General features: G+C 41.3%; 1 protein-coding gene across 4 annotated transcripts in view; it reads right to left on the reverse strand.

Moving 5' to 3' along the window:
- dennd1a (DENN/MADD domain containing 1A) overlaps positions 1–22,758 on the reverse strand; it is a 525,508-nt gene that overhangs the window by 69,399 nt on the left and 433,351 nt on the right. For all 4 annotated transcript variants that reach the window (XM_072566190.1, XM_072566188.1, XM_072566189.1 and 1 more), the window contains exons 16-18: positions 22,153–22,193; positions 8,567–8,638; positions 6,702–6,758 (exon numbers count right to left, since the gene is read on the reverse strand). In XM_072566190.1, coding sequence (XP_072422291.1) covers positions 6,702–6,758; positions 8,567–8,638; positions 22,153–22,193 — 170 coding nt within the window. The remainder of the gene's footprint in view (positions 1–6,701; positions 6,759–8,566; positions 8,639–22,152; positions 22,194–22,758) is intronic.

A 22,758-nucleotide genomic window follows, 5' to 3' on the forward strand; every position in this document is an offset into this window, starting at 1 on the left:
AGACTCTGCAACCTCCTCCCTGGCTTCCCAGAGAATCCTTGGATAAATCCCATCCGGCCCAGGGTATTTATCTATTTTCACACTTTCCAGAATTGCTAACACCTCCACCTTGTGCACCTCAAATCCATCTGTTCTAGTCGCCTGTATCTCAGTGTTCTTGACACCGTTGTCTTTTTCCAGTGTGAATACTGACGAAAAATATTTATTTAGCACTTCTCCCATCTCCTCTGACTCCACGCACAACTTCCCATTACTATCCTTGATTGGCCCAAGTCTTACTCCAGTTATTCTTTTATTCCTGATACACCTATGGAATTTGTACGATCTTTTGATCTTTCTGCCCTTGATCTCTTTTGCCATAAATTCTGGGTTCTGTGTGCTTCCCTCTCACTTCACCTGATGAAGGGGCTACACTCAAAGCTTGTGATTTCAAACAAACCTGTTGAACTGTAACCTGGTGCGAGATTTTGGACTTTGTTTTTGTAAAAGATTAACTACTTGATATCTGAAAGCCTTGAATGAATTTTCAAGAATAGCAACTTTTTTTTGAAAAGCATAGTTCTGTCTTAGAGTTCTGGACTTTATTATTTCATCTTAGTCTGGCTCGAGTTCTTCATGTAGTGAAGATTGGATAGAGTTGGTATGGAACATAGGTCTCCATGTGGTAGATATTAGGTAGAGTTGGTAAGGAGGATATAAGGTCCCACTGGGGGGGGGGGGGGGGGGGGGGGAGAGGTGATGAAGAGCTGAAATGGTCCCTCTCCAAGAAGAACATTGTTATATTTCCTCACTTACAATTGGAGAAATAAAATATCAGGTAGAATTCAGAAACATGGCTTAGGGATGGGCAGGACTGGCAGCTGAATGTTCCAGGATACAAATGCTACAGGAAAGATAGAAAGGGAGGCAAAAGAGGCAGGGGAGTAGCATTTTTGATAAGGGATAGCATTGCAGCTGTGCTGAGGGAGGATATTCCTGGAAATACATAAAGGGAAGTTATTTGGGTGGAACTGAGAAATAAGAAAGGGATGATCACTTTATTGGGATTGTATTATACACCCCCCAATAGTCAGAGGGAAATTGAGAAACAAACTTGTAAGGAGATCTCAGCTATCTGTAAGAATAATAGGGTAGTTATGGTCGGGGATTTTAACTTTCCAAACATCGACTGGGACTGCCATAGTGTTAAAGGTTTAGATGGAGAGGAATTTCTCAAGTGTGTACAAGAAAATTTTCTGATTCAGTATGTGGATGTACTGACAAGTGAAGGTGCAAAACTTGACCTACTCTTGGGAAATAAGGCAGGGCAGGTGACTGAGGTGTCAATGGGGGAGTACTTTGGGGCCAGCGACCATAATTCTATTTGTTTTAAAATAGTGATGGAAAAGGATAGACCAGATCTAAAAGTTGGAAGTTCTAAATTGGAGAAAGGCCAATTTTGACGGTATTAGGCAAGAACTTTCAAAAGCTGATTGGGGGCAGATGTTCACAGGTAAGGGGACGGCTGGAAAATGGGAAGCCTTCAGAAGTGAGATAACAAGAATCCAGAGAAAGTATATTCCTGTCAGGGTGAAAGGGAAGGCTGGTAGGTATAGGGAATGCTGGATGACTAAACAAATTGAGGGTTTGGTTAAGAAAAAGAAGGAAGCATATGTCAGGTACAGACAGGATAGATCGAGTGAATCCTTAGAAGAGTATAAAGAAAGTAGGAGCATACTTAAGAGGGAAATCAGGAGGGCAAAATGGGGACATGAGATAGCGTTGGCAAATAGAATTAAGGAGAATCCAAAGGGGTTTTACAAATATATTAAGGACAAAAGGGTAACTAGGGAGAGAATAGCACCCCTCAAAGATCAGCAAGGTGGCCTTTGTGTGGAGCCACAGAAAATGGGGGAGATACTAAATGAATATTTTGCATCAGTGTTTACTGTGGAAAAGGATATGGAAGATATAGACTGCAGGGAAATAGATGGTGACATCTTGAAAAATGTCCAGATTACAGAGGAGGAAGTGCTGGATGCCTTGAAACGGTTAAAGGTGGATAAATCCCCAGGACCTGATCAGGTGTACCGGAGAACGCTGTGGGAAGCTAGAGAAGTGATTGCTGGGCCTCTTGCTGAGATATTTGTATCATCGATAGTCACAGGTGAGATGCCAGAAGACTGGAGGTTGGCAAACGTGATGCCACTGTTTAAGAAGGGCGGTAAAGACGAGCCAGGGAACTATAGACCAGTGAGCCCGACCTCGGTGGTGGGCAAGTTGTTGGAGGGAATCCTGAGGGACTGGATGTACATGTATTTGGAAAGGCAAGGACTGATTCGGGATAGTCAACATGTCTTTGTGCATGGGAAATCATGTCTCACAAACTTGATTGAGTTTTTTGAAGAAGTAACAAAGAAGATTAATGAGGGCAGAACAGTAGATGTGATCTATATGGACTTCAGTAAGGCGTTCGACAAGGTTCCCCATGGGAGACTGATTAGCAAGGTTAGGTCTCACAGAATACGGGGAGAACTAGCCATTTGGATACAGAACTGGCTCAAAGGTAGAAGACCAGAGGGTGGTGGTGGAGGGTTGATTTTCAGACTGGAGGCCTGTGACCAGTGCAGTGCCACAAGGATCGGTGCTGGGCCCTCTACATTTTGTCATCTACATAAATGATTTGGATGCGAGCATAACAGGGACAGTTAGTAAGTTTGCAGATGACACCAAAATTGGAGGTGTAGTGGACAGCGAAGAGGGTTACCTCAGATTACAACAGGATCTGGACCAGATGGGCCAATGGGCTGAGAAGTGGCAGATGGAGTTTAATTCAGATAAATGCAAGGTGCTGCATTTTGGGAAAGCAAATCTTAGCAAGACTTATACACTTAATGGTAAGGTCCTAGGGAGTGTTGCTGAACAAAGAGACCTTGGAGTGCAGGTTCATAGCTCCCTGAAAGTGGAGTCGCAGGTAGATAGGATAGTGAAGAAGGCGTTTGGTATGCTTACCTTTATTGGTCAGAGTATTGAGTACAGGAGTTGGGAGGTCATGTTGCGGCTGTACAGGACATTGGTTAGGCCACTGTTAGAATATTGCATGCAATTCTGGTCTCCTTTCTATCGGAAAGATGGTGTGAAACTTGAAAGGGTTCAGAAAACATTTACAAGGACGTTGCCAAGGTTGGAGGATCTGAACTATAGGGAGAGGCTGAACAAGCTGGGGCTGTTTTCCCTGCAGCGTCGGAGGCTGAGGGGTGACCTTAGAGGTTTACAAAATTATGAGGGGCATGGATAGGATAAATAGACAAAGTCTTTTCCCTGGGGTTGGGGAGTCCAGAACTAGAGGGCATAGGTTTAGGGTGAGAGGGGAAAGATGTAAAAGAGACCTAAGGGGCAACTTTTTCACGCAGAGGGTGGTACGTGTATGGAATGAGCTGCCAGAGGATGTGGTGGAGGCTGGTACAATTGCAATATTTAAGAGGCATTTGGATGGGTATATGAATAGGAAGGGTTTGGAGGGATGTGGCCTGTGTGATGGCATGTGGGACTAGATTGGGTTGGGATCCTGGTCAGCATGGAAGGGTTGGACCGAAGGGTCTGTTTTCATGCTATACATCTCTATGACTCTAATTGCTGCCCAAGGTGGTCATTTAATAATTTGTATTAATGTCTTCTTAAAACACTCTCTTGGCATGCACTATCAACAAAGATATGTTTAGTACTTTTAGGGATGTTGCAAGCATTTACCATGTCACCATTGAATTGGGCTAAGAACCAAAGCAGACCTTGGAACTCTATTTCCTTCCCAACCCTGCCTTAGTGACCACTAATGTTCTGCTTTCAGCGCCAGTGGGCCTAACTCTATCGCATACCTACCCTCCCATCCCCAAAACAATCATTGCTACATTCAACAGACTTTCGACTGAGGTGAGTCTAGCAAGGCAAGGGGCAAGTGGAGTCAGAATCTTAACTTACAATTGGTGTACACAGCACTAAAGGTTAGCATTTTAGTTTTGATAGAAAAATCCTGACGGACAAATTGGGACTTATAATGTAAGTTCCATGAAGTTAAGTTTTAACAAATTGCTAATGAAGCATACCAGGACTCCTGATATAAGGAGAGTAGTGACATTGCAGGCGGTCCCCAAAGAAGGCTCACTCGGTTTATACCGGCTATAGAGGGACTGCCCTATGAGAAAAGGATGAGTAGGTTGAGCCTACACGCATTGGAGTTTAGAAAAATGAGACATTCCCTTATTGAAACATGCAAGATTCTTAGGGGATTTGACAGGATAGGTGCAGAGAGGTTGTTTCACCTTTTGGAAGGTCCTAGGATCAGAGAGCATGATCTTGGAATAACAGGGAATAATCTGACACATTTAAGACAGAGGTGAGAAGGAATATCTTCTTTCTGAGGATAGTGGACCAGTGGAATTCTTTACTGCAGAGGGTTGTCAAAGCTGGTCATTAAGTACATTCAGGCTGAAATAGAGAGATTGTTAATCAGTGGGGAATTGACAGTCATGGAGGAAAGGCAGGAAAGTTGAGGATTATCAAATCACCTATGGTCTCGGTGATTACAGAAGCAAATTTGATGGTCTCAACGACCTACTTCTGCTTCTACACGTTATGGTCTTACAAGGATTCTATTTTTATTAAAGTTTGCTTAGTTTTTTTAAAGCATTATGTTGAAAAGAACATCACAAAAACACAGTACTCAGGATCATCCAGCCACAAACTGTCAGCATATTGGAGAGACTTTGGAGAAAGATGAACTAGAGAACTGGACTTGAAGAGCGATATTATTAAAGTAGATACTTTTGTATAAACTGTTTACAGTACAGAGCAAGTTTCTAATACATTTGCAACAAGGGAACATTTTTGAAATGTGAAGAAAATGTTACTTTCTAAATAAAATATTTGTTAAATTATGCGTTGTGGCAAACTTCAATACTTAGAGACTATGATAGGAAGTCTGAATGTAATTATTGACGGATTTATTTCTTTCAATATTTTTACATACTTTTAGTTGGTGAGATAGGTGTTCACTCGTGAGGTTAACTTATCTGCTTTTATTGCAAAATTCTAAGTCAGGTACCACCAAGAGTATGGTCACATGACTCACATAAGCCAACTGGAAGCAAATGATATCTGACTGTTCTTGAAGTTTCATGGATTACATGAAAAAAATGCTTATGATGCCAGTGTATTGGCTATTATTCATTCACAATGTAAAGGTTTTCTCTTACCTTGCACTTGCTTCTTTTGCAAAATACATTAGAACTGTGCCTTCTGGCTCTTGATCTGTTTACAAGTGGCAACAGCTTCTCCCTATCCAACCCAAGTCTCATGATTTTGTAAACTTTTATCAAATCACCTTTAAGCTTTTATATACGCTTTATGAGCAGTTCTTTCTATCTGGCCTGCACTTTTACTGATTTATTTACATATGCCTCCAGGTCATTTTGTCCCTGCACACCCTTTAGAATAGTACCTTCAGAATATAATATATCTTGTGTTCTTTGTACCAAAGTGCATCACCTTACCTACTCCGCATTGAACCCCATCTGCTAACTATTTGCTTATTTAATCAAGGTGTCTATGTCCTGTTGAAGTTCTCCACTGCCCTCCACAGAGATTACAATTCTCTTCAGTTTTGTGTTGTCCACACAGTTTGTCTAGATCATTAATCTGGAAAAGCATGTGTCCCAATACTGAACCTAGGGAACTCCACCACAAAACATTCTTCCAGCTCAAAAAGTACCCATTAACCTTTACTCTCTGCTTCCTATCCCTCAAACAATTTTGTATTCATAATTGATTTTGTACCTTTTATTTCCTGACCTGTAACTTTTCCCATAAGTCTGTATGTGGCACTGTGTTGAACACATTTTGGAAGTCTATGCACACCGCAAACATTAGCTATTCCCTCATCAGCTTTCTTTTCTACTACTTCAAAAACCCTAGACAGACAGACAGACAGACTTTTCATTAATAATTCCATGCTGACACTTCTAAATCAATGCATATTTTTCCCTGAGACTATTAATTGCACCCTAAGTAATTGTTTCTCATAAAATTGACACACTTCTGTTGGTAATCACTTCTTGGCTTTGCCCGTTCCTATTAATAGCTTCCATTTTTGATATTGTTTGATCATATTTCTGTGAAACTGTATTATTTTAGCACACTTCCAAATGGCTCAGTATCTTTGCATCTTGATCTATTTAGAGATAGGATAAAGAATCCAAAATGAATTAGTTTGGGTAGTCTCAACATTTTATCAACTGAACTATAGTGTATCGGATGCAAACTAACCATAATAAGTCACTAATTGATATTCTCATTTTGACCACAAAGTTCAGAGCTGTAATAAATGGAAACATCGGTAACAGTCCAGTCGGGATGCACTTGTGATGTTCAAATTAAAGCTTGTTGCTGAGCATAAAAGAGAAAGCTTTACCCACCATATCACTAATGCTTTACCCATCTGCTCAGACATTAACAGTAAAACTCAGGTAGAAACAAAGGAATATTTTTGAATTGAAAGGCCTTGGGCAGCTATCCATATTTTTCTAAAAGCTCACTCAATATTGTCTCTGTTAATGCATTTTCAAGTGTGGTCATAACAGTGCTTCAAACAATTTCATATTGATCAGAAAATACATGCACTGGTTTAGTACTTAATGCAGAACACTTTGTGAGAAGAAAAAAGTTACCTTTTGCTTCAAACGATTTTTCACTTCTTTTATTCCCATTTTTGCATGATCTTTTGCCTGGAATTGCATAAGAGAATTCAACTTAAAACCTCTTCATAGCACTTCATTTGTCTCCAATGGCAACATTTCAGTTCCATCACTTTGGAACAATCCAAGAAGAGAAAATATACAGAATAAAAATTGCAAACTTTTAAATACTGATGGACATTTCAAAGTTTGTACACTGATTACTATTGAAGTCAGTACTTGATCACGATTAAAATGAAAAAACTCTACAGCAAAATAACTGAAATGGTTGATTCATGGCAAGTGAAAATTTTGTTAATACAAAAGCAAAATATTGTGGATGCTGGAAACCTAAAATAAGAACAGAAAATGCTGGAAGTACTCTGCAGGTGAGGCAGCATCTTTATAAACACAGAATCAGAATTAATGTTTCAGATTACTGACTTTTCATCAGCACTAAAGATCTGCTGATCTGCCCATAATATCTTGAGAAATAGAAACGATTCAGATAGAGAAGTACAGATGAAGTACCCTGCAAAAGAACCACCTGAGTCACAAAGTACTTTGTCGCAAAAAAGGTTCAGGCCTTGTGCTAGAAACAGAAGTTTAAATGGATGCAAATGTTGAAGGGTGAAATACACATATATGCAAATGCTAAGCTAATTCATAAAGCTATTAGCTCAGTTGCACCAAACATGCTTATAAAAAGTCTTTTCCAAATATTTAATGATAAGCACAGTAAGGTTTTCAAGCTTTATTACTTCTGCCAGCGCGTACCAATTGTGTCATAATCTCAATCATTTACTACAGTGACTTAACAATGAATTCAGCACAGAAGTTTATAAATGAGGTCAAAATGGTCCCTTGAGAGCTTTTACACATTCTACAAAGACACCTGTACTATTCTTTTATTGTTAATATCTATAGTCGCCTAGATAGTCAGTTCAGCACGTGAAGGAAAGGCTCATAGGCAATCTTGGAAGAAGCACCAATAGACTGTCCCCAAATGACCACCCAGGCTGGAGATACCACTCAATATCGATATCAACTTGACAAGAATCATTTTAATGACTCATCAGTTAATTGTGTTTGGAATGGCTACTTTCTTGGACAATCTACTGATCTGCATTAAACAGTTAATCCATTTTCCTTTGATGTTGTAGTGTACCCTGCGAGAGTGACTCAATTTTCTAACGATTTCCAATGTAAGACAATGTTTCATTCTTTTCCTCACTTTATCAGAGAAAGTTCCAATGGTTAATTCCTCTTCTCTGACTCCTGAATAACAGGAAATAATCTTTTCGTTTTTGTCCAATCAGAAGCCTGTTTCACGACAAAAGAAACTTTTGTTAAATCTCACTTTAGCATTCTCTACTCTCCTGCCTCAAATTACTTCTCAACCTCCTATGTTGTTATCTTCCATTCCTACTGCAATTATAGACTTTGGGAAGATGGAGACACCAAATCATATATCCTTAGAGAGAAAGGCCCCACCTGGCCATGGAAATATTACGAAGCATCTTGAGGCAAACAGAACCCATTGTTCTTTGAACGAGGGTTCTATCAGCAGCCAGAGAAGTACTTCCCTAGCAACTTGGTAGCATTCCAACTCCAAGCAACTAAAATCGCTGACAAGATTGCTGATGAGTTTTTGAAATCTCCCCAAGGTAAGTGTACCTCTTCACCTACTAACATTTGATTGTACAGTCACTGAAGTTACACATCAGCTCGATACAAGTCATCCTAATAAATATCAGCGTTTTCCATTTATTTACATATAATCATCATGAACAATTTATTGAAATTAATAGATATTTTACGTTCCAGCTTACTCAACCATATTAAAATTGTCTACTTACAAACTTGTACACAGTCTTCATTGCAGGATTTGCCTTTGTCTTCATTGTATTTATGATGGCTCCACTTCCTTTCTATTAATACATTGGTGGTTAATTCATTTGCAGAACACTTTTATAACATTACAAATGCTTTAAAATGGCATATATATTTTCACATGGTTCAGCCAGAGGACCAAAGTTCTTTTTTTGAAAACAATGACTTCCCAGAATTAACTAGGCCAAGTGTTTTGGGGCAGTAGCACATCCCTTGACAAATGTGGTGCATTTCCAGATATGATGGAGCTTGATTTTATGCCGGAATGCTGCAGTTTTCTACAAAAAAAATCTCCAAAAGCAGTGTAATGCTCATCCCTGAACAGACCTGAGCGGTGACAATTAAATTTTGTTACAGGATATCATTAATATTCTCAATACACAATAAAAAGCAATTTCAAAGCATTGGAAAATAAAGGGCTATTGACAAGAATTCGGAGGACAGGATTTTTAAAAAATGGATAATTGGCTGAACTTGACTCACTCTCACAGGGAGTACCTTGAAGGACATAACCCTGAATATTTTTACAGCAAAAATATGAAAGAAATACTAGAACAAAAACCAACAAAGGATGTCAAGGTCTTGGAGAAAGCATAGAGATCTGCCAGAATGGTGATGAGATACGTAGAGAAACAAGAAAATCTCGGATTGTTCTGCTGAGAGCACAGAAGGTTAGAGGAAACTTATTAGAGAAGTTTAAAATTATGAAGCTACTGATAGAGTAAATAAGGGCAAACCAGTGGGTGGGTTAGTAACCAGAGGACACAGATAAATAATTGACAAAATATCAACAAGAGAATTTATTTTAAGGAGAAAATTGCTATGGCTGAAAGGATGGGAGAAGCAGCTTCAGGAGTCGTTATGAAAGGAATGTAGATAGGAAAATGAAAATTTGCAAAACTTGGGGGACAGAAATGTGCAGGTCAGGTGAATTGGCGGCCATGCTAAATTGCCCATAGTGTTAGGTGCATTAGTCAGCGGGAAATGGGTCTGGGTGGGTTACTCTTCGGAGGGTCATTGTGGACTTGTTAGGCTGAAGGGCCTGTTTCCACACTGTAGGGAATCTAATCTAATCTAATCTAAAACATTAAGTTAAAAATCTCACAACACCAGGTTATAGTCCAACAGGTTTACTTGGAAGCACACTAGCTTTCGAAGCGACGCTCCTTCATCAGTCAATCTAAAACATGGTGTTGAGAATGGGAATGGGGCTAATTGGACAACTCTACCAAAGACCTAGTCCAACAGGGTCATCCTGTACGATGAAATTCTGTGATTTTCCCATGTAAAAGTACAACATTTGAACTCTGACAGTTGGAATTCGTCCTCCAAAAATTTGAAACATCAAGGTAATCAGTCTCAGTGCAAGATTCTGATGAACAAGTTATTGAAGATACAGTCCAGGAGGTAGCTTGGTGTGTTATTGTTTCTTATTTTTATTAGGCGTACATATTTTTATTTGTATTGTACTTTGAATTTTTTATGATTCCAAGTGCAATCTATTGTTCCTTGAACTCAGTCATCTTGTTTTGATGATTGTTATTATCATATGAATTATCTAGTCCCCTTTCTAAAATAAATTTATGTATCCTTTTCTTAGTTTCTCATTACCCTCTCTCCAATTTCTTCTATTTTTTGTGTTATGAGGTCTGTAAAGTTAACATCTTAAGTTATAAAATGCATTCGCATGAAGAGGTGGAGTGCAGCAAGGAAGAGGATTCTATTTCTAGAAAGTTATCAATTCCCTGCTGAGGTAACAGGGATCAGGATGGATATGAAGGTGGCAAAGTAAAATGAGCACATTTCAAACTGACAAGTGGTAGACTGGCTACAATAAGGGAAAATAGAAGTCATGGAGTTGGCTGAGGAAATGGTTACCAATCATGAAGGAGACTCCTCAAATAAAGAAAGGGGATTTGGGAGGGAAGACAAAAGTACCATGCTTTGTCCAAATACACTTGGGTTAGAGACCAAAAAAACTGCAGATGCTGGAATCCAAAGTAAACAGGCAGGAGGCTGGAAGAACACAGGCAGCATCAGGTGGTGGAGAAGCCGACATTTCAGATGTAACCTTTCTTCAGGACTGGAGGTTGGCGTAAGGGGAGCTGCAGATAAAGGGGATGGTGGAGGCAGGGTGGTGAAGTGGGGATAGGTGAAGGCAGGCAGAGGGTATGACTTAGTTGGTCAATGGGAGGAATGAGTCCAATAGGGGGCTGAGAGGGTTGGAAGGGAAGGGGAAGGGCTGGGAAGGGAGTTGGGGGATGGGAACAGAGGTTATTTTAAGTTGGAGAACTCAATGTTGAGTCCTCTGGGCTGTAGGCTACCCAGATGGAAGATGAGGCGTTGTTCGGAAAGGGAATGGGAAGGGGGATTGAAACGGGAGGTGACTGGGAGGTCTGGTCAGCCCCTGCGGGCTTGACTGAGACGCTTGGCATACCGTTCTTTAAGTTTACATTTGGTCTCCCTGATGTAGAGAAGACCATATCGGGAGTACCTGATGCAGCAAACTAGAGGCAGATGAGTCTCTGTCTCACCCAGAAGGACTGTTTAGAACCCTGGATGGAGGCAATGGAGGGGGGTGTACCACCAGGTTTTAGATTTTTTTTGGTTGAAGGGGAACGTACCTGGGGCTGTGGGGGGTTGGGGTTGGTGGGGAGAGTGGTGCAAATCAAGGATTGTCAAAGGGAACGGTCATTGCGGAAGGCAGAGAGGGGTGGGGAGGGCAAGATGTTCTTGGTGGTGGGGTCCAGTTGGAGTTGGCAGAAGTTTTTAAGGATGATGGGTTGGTTGTGGAGACTGGTAGGGTGGTAGGTGAGGACAAGGGGGATTAGAGCAGTGGAACGGGGAATCGAGGTGGTGCGGCGGAAGGCATTCTTGTTTGAAATAGGTGGACATCTGGGATGCTTGGGAGTGGAATGTCTCCTCGTCCAAGCAGATGCTTGTGGAGGTAGAAGAACTGGGAGAACGGGATTGAGTTCTTGCAGGATACTGGGTGGGAGGTGGTCTGGCCCAGGTAGTTGTGGGTGTCTGTGTGTTTGTAGTAAATGTCCGCCTGGAGACTGTCACCAGAGATGGAAGTAGAGAGGTCAAGAAAGGGGAAGGAAGTGTCGGAGATGGAACAAGTAAATTTGAGGGCAGGGTAGAAGTTTGGGCGAAGTCGATGAACTGCTCCAGTTCAGCATGGGTGCAGGACACTGCGCTGATGCAGTCATCGATAGAATGGTGGAAGAGTTGGGGCACAGGGTCTATGTAGGCACTGAAAAGGGACTGTTTGACATAGCCGACAAAGAGGCAGGCATAGCTGGGGCCCATCCGGGTGCCCATGGTAACCTCTTGGATTTGGAGGAAATGGGAGTAGTTAAAGAAAAAGCTGTTAAGGGTGAGGACCATTCTGATGAGGTGGTGGAGGGGGACAGGATGGGTCTGGTGGAGAGGAGGAAGCGGAGGGCCTGGAGGCCATCTTAGAGGGGTATGGATGTGTATAAGGACTGCATGTCCACAGTGAAGATAAAGCGCTGGGGGCTGGGGAACTGGAAATTACTGAAGAGATGGACGGTGTGGTTGGTGTTGTGGCTGTAGGTGGAAAGTGCCTGAACCAAGAGGGAAGAAGATGAAGTCGAGGTTGGATGAGTTCAGTGGGGCAGGAGAATGGGTCGGCTGGTAGTTTTTAAGAATTATTTATTCACGAGTCGAGGGAGCCGCTGGCTAGACCAGTGTTTATTACTCATCCCTAATTGCCCAGACAGCAGTTAAGAGTCAACCACATTCCTGTGTGTCTGTGGTCACATGTAGGCCAGACCAGATAAGGATGGCAGTTTCCTTCCCTAAAGGGCATGAGTGAAACAGATGAATTTTTCCAACAATTGATAATGGATTCATGGTCATCATTAGACTCTTAATTCCAGACATTTATTGGATTCAAATCCCATCATCTGCCGTAGAGGGATTTGAACCTAGGACCCCAGAACATTACTGGGTCACTGGATTAACAGTCCAACAAAAATACCACTAGGCCGTTGCCTCCACTGTAGTTGGGATTGTGGATCTGGGGGAGCAGGTAGAACTGGGCAGTGCAGGCCTGGGGAGCTGTGAGTTTGGAGGCAGTGGAGGGGAGATCACCGGAGGCAACGAGGGCACAGACAGTGAGTGATTTTGGCATGATGGGTGGCAGTGGGGTCGTGGGCAAGGAGGAGGAAGGACATGGTGTTGGAAAGTTGGCGTTCAGCCTCTGCCCACAGACTCCCACAACTACAGAGACTATACTTCCTCCCACCCAGTATCCTGCAAGAACTCCATCCCGTTCTCCCAATTCCTCTGCCTCTACTGCATCTGCTCAGACGAGGAGACCTTTCACTCCCAAACATCCCAGATGTCTACCTATTTCGAACAACATGCTTTTCTTCCCTCTGTCATCCAGAAAGCCCTCCACCACACAACCGCCATTCCCCATTCCACTGCTGTAAATTCCCCCCGCTCCAAACGCAATAAAGGCAGAGTTCCACTTGTCCTCACGTACCACCCTCCCAGTCTCCACATCCAATGCATCATCTTAAAAACTTGCACCAACACCAAATTGACCCCACCACCAAGAACATCTTCCCTCCACACCCCCACTGCCTTCCACAAGGACCATTCCCTTTGATAGTCCTTAGTCTGCACCACTCTACCCACCGCCACCCAAATCCCAAGGTACCTTCCCCTGCAACCGGAAAAGATGCAAAACATGCCAGTACACCTCCCCCCTCACATCCATCCTGGGGCCAACACAGTCCTTCTAGACAGAGGTTCACCTGCCTGACTTCCAACCCAGCTTACTGCATCAGCTGCTCTCAAAGTGGTCTTCTCTACATCGGGGAGACCAAACGTAAACTTAGGGAACTGTTTGCCGAGTATCTCAGCTGGGCCATAGGGGCCGACCAGACCTCCCAGGCATCGCCCGTTTTAATTCCCCTTCCCAATCCCTTTCTGACATTACCATGTTTGGCCACTGCAAACCAAACTGAAAATTGGAGCAACAACACCTCAAATTCTTCCTGGGTCGTCTACAGCCCGGAGGACTCAACAGCGAGTTCTCCAATTTAATATAACCTCTCTTCCCATTCCCTGACTCCCTGCCCAGCTCCTCCCCCTCCCAGCCACCTCCCATTGACCAATTGGGTCATACCCTCTGCCTATCTTCACCTATCACCACTTCACCACCCTGCCCCTGCCACCCCCTTTATGTTGAGCTCCCCCTACACCCATCCCCCAGTCCTGAAGAAGGGTTACATCCGAAACATCGACTTCTCCATCTCCTGATGCAGCCTGGCTGGCTGTGTTCTTCCAGACTCCTGCCTGTCCAATTTGTCCAAATACACGAGTACAAACTATTTGCCAAACATTAGCTCTTTCAAATGAGATATTAAAAGTGTTGAATAACGTGTTATGATTATAGTCTTTAAACATATAAACAACAGTACATCTTTGATCCGAGAAGATCTAGAAGAGGGCACTGCTGGCATGACCAACAAGTTTGCAGATGTCACAAGGATTGGTGGAGTAGCAGAAAGCATAAGGGCCTGTCAGAGACTACAGGAGGATAGACAGACTGGAGAGTTGGGCAGAAAAGTGGCAGATGGCGTTCAATCCAGACAAATGTGAGGTGATGTATTTAGGCAAGTCTAATTCTAGAGCGAATTATACAATGAATGGAAGAAACTAGGGAAAAGGTGATGGGCAGAGAGATCTGGGAGTACAGGCCCATTGTACCCTGAAGGTTGCTGCACAGGTGGATAGAGTGGTCAAGAAGGCATACAGTATGCTTGCCTTCATTGGACGGGGTATTCAGTATAAGAGCTGGCAAGTCACGTTAAACCTGCACAAGACATTGGTTCGGCCGCATTTAGAATACTGTGTACAGTTCTGGTTGCCACATTACCAAAAGGATGTGGATGCTTTGGAGAGGGTGCACAGAAGTTTTTGAGGATGTTGCCTGGTATGGAAGGTGCTAGCTATGAAGAGAGGTTGAGTAGGTTAGGTTTATTTTCACTGTAAAAAAGGAGATTGGGGGGGACCTGATTGAGGTTTACAAAATCATAAAGGGTATAGACGGGGTGGATAGAGACAAGCTTTTTCCCAGGATGAAGGATTCAATAACAAGAGGTCATGCTTTCAAGGTGAAAGGTGGAAAGAGTAAGGGGGATACATGCGGCAAGCACTTCACACAGAGGGCATTTGGAACACGTTGCCAGCAGAGGTGGTAGATGCAGGCACGGTAGATTCATTTAAGATGCATTTGGACAGATGCACGTGTCGGTGGGGAGCAGAGGGATACAGAAGTTTAGGAATTCACCGACAGGTTTAGACAGTACATTTGGATCGGCTCAGGCTTGGAGGGGCGAAGGGCCTGTTCCTAGGCTGTAAATTTTCTTTGTTCTTTGGATAAAGTCCTTCATCACAATGCATGACACTCCAAAAGAATTGTTGTTGGGACAGAAAAACAGCACCCAAATTTCCAAGCACTAAAACTCATACCAACAAAATTCCTTCTTCCAGAACTCAAAATGTTCAATTTTAAATTACAGAAACATGCCTTCTTCAGTTTTTTTGTATTTAAGTTACCCTCATATTTGTGTTGCTCTAGTATGTTTTTAAAAATAACTGTTGTCACAATGGCCATTTCCTAATATCCTGCTCTTAAGATTGTTAGTATACTTTTTCAATTATGCATTATTTCATATTTTAAAAAAAGATACAATTATATTAAACAAATTAAAACATGAGAAACAACACCTTTCAGTTCTTATGGACCAGACCAAACCCTCCCAAAATACTTTAAGATAGCCTAAACCCTAAAAGTTTTTCTTATTTTAAAGGTAATTGTAATGCAATGTGTTCCAGATGCAATTTGATCGATCAAACGCAGACCAAAAAAAAGCATAACTGTAACTCTATTGAAATGCTTAACAAAATATATATTTACTATTAGTAATTAACTCTTCCAATATAGCAACATCCCTAAAACACCCCTTGGCAAAGGCAAGTTCAGTAAAACAGATAGTCTCAGATGCAATTCTAGCAGCAGGCAGAGAAGCCTTGCTTGTAGATGTCAGAGAGAGAGGAATAAGAGCTTCCACATCCAGCTTCATGACCCCAGCAACTGCTGAAAGCTGAAACTGAAAATCCTGGTTCTCTGGGAGGTTGACCACCTCCCCCAACCCATCACCCTCACCACCCCGCTACCAATTTCGGCTGCTTCTATTGCTCCAAAATTTTAAAAAGACCAAGGCCATACCAGCTGCTTACTTTATTAGCTTTGAGCTAACCACTTGGAACCTCTGTCTCAACCTTCTTTTCGTTTAGAAAAAGCTGGACAAAATACACCTCTTAAAGCCATAGATCTTAAAGTAAGGGAACCCTTAGGAAGCAGCGATCATAATATGGTAGAGTTCAGTCTGGAGATTGAAAGAGAGAAGGCAAAATCGGATGTAATGGTGTTACAGTTAAATAAAGGTAATTATGAGGGCATGAGAGAGGAACTGACAAATATAGACTGGAAGCAGAGTCTCGCGGGGAAGACAGTAGAGCAAAAATGGCAGGAGTTTGTGGGTATAATTGAGGACACTGTACAGAGGTTCATTCCCAAGAAAAGAAAGATTATCCAGGGAGGGATTAGACAGCCATGGCTGACAAAGGAAGTCAGGAAATGTATTAAAGAAAAAAAGAGATCCTATAAAGTGGCCAAGAGCAGTGGGAAATCAGAAGATTGGGAAGGCTACAAAAACAAACAGAGGATAACAAAGAGAGTAATAAGAAAGGAGAGGATCAAATATGAAGGTAGGCTAGCCAGTAATATTAGAAACGATAGTAAAAGTTTCTTTCAATACATAAGAAACAAATGACAGGTAAAAGTAGACATTGGGCCACTTCAAACTGATGCTGGAAGCCTAGTGATGGGAGATAAGGAAATAGCAGGAGAACTTAACAAGTACTTTGCGTCAGTTTTCACAGTGGAAGACATGAGTAATTTCCCAACAATTAAAGGGAGTCTGGGGGCTGAGTTGAGTATGGTTGCCATTACAAAAGAGATAGTGCTAGAAAAGCTAAAAAGTCTTAAAATTGATAAATCTCCTGGCCCTGATGGGCTACATCCTAGAGTTCTGAGAGAGGTGGCTGGGGAAATAGCTGAGGCATTGGTTGAGATCTTTCAAGAGTCACTGGAGTCAGGGAAAGTCCCAGATGATTGGAAGATCGCGGTTGTAACCCCATTGTTCAAGAAAGGATCAAGACAAAAGATGGAAAATTATAGGCCAATTAGCCTAACCTCGGTTGTTGGTAAAATTCTAGAATCCATCATTTAGGATGAGGTTTCTAAATTCTTAGAAGAGCAGAGTCTGATTAGAACAAGTCAACATGGATTTAGTAAGGGGAGGTCATGCCTGACAAACCTGTTGGTATTCTTTGAAGAGGTGACAAGTAGGTTAGACCAGGAAAACCCAGTGGATGTGGTCTATCTAGACTTCCAAAAGGCCTTTGATAAGGTGCCACATGGGAGGCTGCTGAGCAAGGTGAGGGCCCATGGTGTTCGAGGTGAGCTACTGGGATGGATTGAGGTTTGGCTGTCTGACAGAAGGCAGAGAGTTGGGATAAAAGGTTCTTTTTCAGAATGGCAGCCGGTGATGAGCAGTGTCCCGCAGGATTCAGTGTTGGGCCCACAGCTGTTCGCATTATATATTAATGATCTGGATGAAGGGACTGGGGGCATTCTAGCGAAGTTTGCAGATGATACGAAGTTAGGTGGACAGGCAGGTAGTACTGAGGAAGTGGGGAGGCTGCAGTTTGGGAGAGTGGTCCAGGAAATGGCTGATGGAATTCAACGTGAACAAATGCGAGGTCTTGCACTTTGGCAAAAAGAATAAAAGCACAGACTACTTTCTAAATGGTGAGAAAATTCGTAAAGCCAAAAGTACAAAGGGATCTGGGAATGCTAGTCGAGGATTCTCTAAAGGTCAACATGCAGGTTGAGTCCGTGATTAAGAAAGCGAATGCAATGTTGTCACTTATCTCAAGAGGGTTGGAATATAAAAGCACCGTTGTGCTACTGAGACTTTATAAAGCTCTGGTTAGGCCCCATTTGGAGTACTGTGTCCAGTTTTGGTCCCCACACCTCAGGAAGGACATACTGGCACCGGAACGTGTCCAGCAGAGATTCACACGGATGATCCCTGGAATGGTAGGTCTAACATATGAGGAACGGCTGAGGATCCTGGGATTGTATTCATTGGAGTTTAGAAGATTAAGGGGAGACTTAATAGAGACGTACAAGATAATACATGGCTTGGAGAGGGTGGACACTAGGAAATTGTTTCCGTTAGGTGAGGACACTAGGACCCGTGGACACAGACTTAGAATTAGAGGGGGTAAATTCAGAACAGAAATGCAGAGAATTTCTTCAGCCAGAGAGTGGTGGGCCTGTGGAATCCATTGCCGCAGAGTGCAGTGGAGGCTGGGATGTTAAATGTCTTCAAGGCAGAGATGGATAGATTCTTGTTGTCTCGAGGAATTAAAGGCTACGGGGAGAATGCGGGTAAGTGGAGTTGAAATGCCCATCAGCCATGATTGAATGGTGGAGTGGGCTCGATGGGCCGAATGGCCTTACTTCCACTCCTATGTCTTATGGTCTTATGGTATCGTCACACAATGAATTTAAAACTGGAAGAACTAGATGGCACATGAAATCAAGAAAGAGATATTTAATGGATTAACACTTATACATTATATCAGGGCAGATGATAAAAAAAGCAATTGCTTTTAAATTTTTATTGCATGAGCATTGAAACAAAACAGAACTGGGATTTTTTTTAAACAGCTGTCTTGACTTTGATTCAAGTTTAAGATTAATTTGATGATTTGGGCATGAAATTAAGATGTTTTACTTCAAAGAGGTAAAAAATGGGCAGCAGAGTTTTGGTTGACCTCAAACTTACAAGGGATAAAATGTGGAACGGTGTCCCAGAATGCATGAGAATAGTCAAGTCTGTATGTAACAAAGACTTGCGTAAGGTTTCAGCAATGAAAGAGCTGAGCAGAGGCAGAGCCAGATGACATAGGTGATCTTGGTGATAGTGCAGATAAAATGGTAAGGAGCTCAATTTGGGGCCAATTATGGCAGCCAGGTTGTGTACAGTTTGGTTCAGCCTCAAGCAATCTTCATAGAGAGCGATGGATTGGTACTGAAAGACCAGAGTTTGTGGCAGTGATCAAAGTCAATGGTTTCCATCTTCCCAACATTTAATCGCAGAATACTGTGGCTCAGCCACTAGTGAATATCAGAAAAGCAGTCTGGTAATTTAGAGGTGGTGGCAGGGTTAAGAGAGAAAGTTGTCATTAGCATAAATGTGAAAACCGAAGTTGTATTGCAGATAATGTCACTGAGGGAGAGTACATCAATGCGGAACAAGAAGGGGTCAATGATAGTTCCTTGGTTGATATTGGAGGTAACTGTGCTGAAATGGGAAGAGAAGCCATTGCTGGCTATTCTTTGAGTATGACTGGATAGTTAAGAATGGAACCAGGTAAGGGCAGTCCCATCCTACTGGATTTTATAGGAGGTCTGTGGAATCAATAGTGTCAAAGGCTGCTGGCAGGTTGAGAATGACAGGGAGGGATAGACTGTCTCATTTACTTAATGAAGTCTATCCTTCCTTTGAAATATTAGGAAGGAGATTTAGAGAACAATTCTGTAAAGTGACTATAAATACGATAATGCTAAAAGTCTAACAAAAATTGAGCTTAAATTAAATTTTTCATATTGCATTGGAAGATGTGTTAATCTCAAGCATAACTGTGTGGGTTGGGCTGTTTTGTCTCTACATTGTTCAGAATGCAGAAACAATACTCAGAATTATCTGTCATCACTGTTAAAAGAAACACACAAAATAGTGGATTCGTCAGGAATTCATACATCAACCTTTATCTTTCTGAACAAAGATGTATATATTTATTAATGTTCTTTTCAAAGACTTTGAATGAATTATCATTTATTTAATTTCAATTAATGTTATAGGTCAGAGAGGAAGCCCCTTGAGTTTTGCTTTCAAGACTAGTTCTTATCCTAGTGTGATTAAAGAAATGAGGCTTAATTAGACAAAGATTATTATTTATCTAAGGGAAAAAAAATTGATTAAATATTTAAAGAACTGAATTGCTTATGCATAATCATCTATTACTAACATAAATCAATTAAAACTAAAACCTCTTTTTAGACTATTTATAGACAGTTGTTCAGTATATCACATAAATACTGAGCTTACCTGTAAAAGTATACATTGAAATATTTAAGATAGCAGCATTGCACACAGTGGAGCATTAAGGTTGTTCTTTCTATCAGTAGGAACTGAATGACAGAACATTTAAAATAGAACACCTCTATTTCCTATCTGTGTGCAGCTTTTTCACTGCTGATTCCGGTGGTGAATGAACAGGCTCCAGTGAGAGTCTAATTAATAAATACAACTCAACATTTCATGCTGCATGGGACTGCAATGGAATCTGAATATATTCTAGTGTGCCCTACAAGGCAGATCTGAACTTCAGTTATTCATTCGTTCGATAACATGGCTACCCAGTGCCTCAAAGCCATTCAATTTTGTGGGCGGCACGGTGGCACAGTGGTTAGCACTGCTGCCTCACAGCGCCGGAGACCCGGGTTCAATTCCCGCCTCAGGCGACTGACTGTGTGGAGTTTGCACATTCTCCCCGTGTCTGCGTGGGTTTCCTCCGGGTGCTCCGGTTTCCTCCCACAGTCCAAAGATGTGCAGGTCAGGTGAATTGGCCATGCTAAATTGCCCGTAGTGTTAGGTAAGGGGTATCTGTAGATGTAGGGGTATGGGTGGGTTACGCTTCGGCGGGGCGGTGTGGACTTGTTGGGCCGAAGGACCTGTTTCCACACTGTAAGTAATCTAATCTAATTTTTATTGTTCAACAAGTCAACGCTGCTTAAACAACTGAGCAACTGAATGTCTTGATTCAAATAAGGCCCAATAGTTAAAAATATCCCACCAAGAGTTAAAATTGAATATGCTTGTTTTGAAATCTTAACACTTCACTTTCATTCAACAAGTAGTGCACTGGCAATTCCACACCAAAGTTTAAACTGTGCACAAGAAATTTTAGATGACTTCAATTCATCTTACAATTAAAATTATGACATTTTCTTGGCATCAAAGTTATGTCCAAGCAATCTAAATTGAAAATACCATGGTCTTATTGATATAAGTCGGAACAAATATTCCATTCGTTCCATTACCATAATGCATGTAGATGTGAATGAATTCTTGACCTATTTGAAAGGAAATGAATAAATAGATACAGAACTTTTTCAATTAAGAAACATTTTTAGTTTTCTCTACTCAGACAGTATACAGAATTCACAGAAGTCTTTTTCAGTTGATGTTATGCAGGATGACAAGCTTAAAATATCCTCTGACCCCTGCCATAAACTCTGGTCCTTCAGCACCACTCCATCTCGCCCCGCCCCATGATGACTGTCTGAGGCTGAACCAAATTGTACACAATGTGGCTGCCATAACTGACCCCAAGTTGAGTTCCTGACCATTTTATCTATACCATCACCTATGTCATCTAGCTCTGCTTCTGTCTCAACTCTTTAGTTGCTGAAAACTTTGTTACATCCAGACTTGACTATTCTCATGCATTCCTGGCCAGGGTCCCACGCTCAAGCCTTTAAAATATCCTCTCAACTGCAATTTCAGATTCCAAATTTGAATTTATCTATTTATTCATATCCTTTCAAATAGGTCAAGAATTCATTCACATCTACATGCATTATGGTAATGGAACGAATGGAATATTTGTTCCAACTTATATCAATAAGACCATGGTATTTTCAATTTAGATTCCTTGGATGCCAAGAAAATGTCATAATTTTAATTGAAAGATGAAGTGAAGTCATCTATAAAGGTCAGCTAAGTTATTATTTTGTAAACTTACAATAAAACATAATTGGAAATAAATATAAAAACCTATTTAGCAGGTGGTGAACAGGATGCTTCCAAACAATAGAGAATGATTATAAACTTGGCATTGATACAAAGTAATGATCAGTACTGCAATTCCCCTCAGCATGAGGTTCAACTTCCAGATACACTATCAAAGGTGAGTCATTGAGCATAGACCCAGGCAGCTTTTCACACAGGAGGAGGAAAGTTATTTACCCAGGTTACTTCTCTGAACCATGTACTCATGCGTGTTCTACCAATCAGCTCAAGAAAGTAAATGACCAAAGTCTGTGATGCAAGCTTGGAAGGCTAGAAAGGTCTTGGTCACAGGATTATCAAATCATAACTCAGGGTTTACATCGAGAGATTATGTATCCTTGACTGTATTCTTCACCCATTCAAATGCAGTAATACAATTCACTGTCCAGACTTTTAAGGAACACTTCAGTATATATAGAGGGGAGTTTACATTCAGTTTATTCCTGGCAATTTTTCTGTTTAATGTTAGTTTTTATTCCCTTTAACATATTGGTAATAAAATAGATTTCACTCACCTTCACTGTGAACAGCCACTGGTGATAAGATTTGTCACTTCCTGCATAAGGCAGAACAGTGATTTAGTTGAAAGATCAGCTCACATTAAGAAAATGTTCAAGTTAAAGGATTACAGTTCTTCAATTTTATGGATGTGTACATATAATATATAGGTAATTATATTTTCAAACTCTTTGCAAAAATCGAATTTTGAGAGATTTATCTCCTTTAGATAAAACACAATAATATGGTGTGATACAGGAATATCAGAAGATATTTGGTTTTAGTTTGGAGCAACACAAATGGAGCACTGGATATTGATACGTGCGATGAAGATTCATAACACTTAGTTGTTATTTGAGAAATTGTTTCTAAATTGGAAGAATAATTTAAGTTGAAATTATATTTTTATTATTGTGTGGTCGGAAAGGGTGGGGGGGGGGGGGGGAGAAGATATGATACTTAGATTCATTTTAGGTTGTTCTGAGTGTGGTACATGGTATCTGATTTATTCATACATGCATTATTACTGAGGATTTACAGCCTTGGAGAACAGCTGGGAGTTAATAGTTTAATGTTTTAAAACAGTAAAGAAAAAGGGCTGTTGCCCAGCAATAATATGTCCA

The sequence above is a fragment of the Chiloscyllium punctatum genome, chromosome 49 (genome assembly GCF_047496795.1).
Source record: "Chiloscyllium punctatum isolate Juve2018m chromosome 49, sChiPun1.3, whole genome shotgun sequence".
Taxonomy (NCBI): domain Eukaryota; kingdom Metazoa; phylum Chordata; class Chondrichthyes; order Orectolobiformes; family Hemiscylliidae; genus Chiloscyllium; species Chiloscyllium punctatum.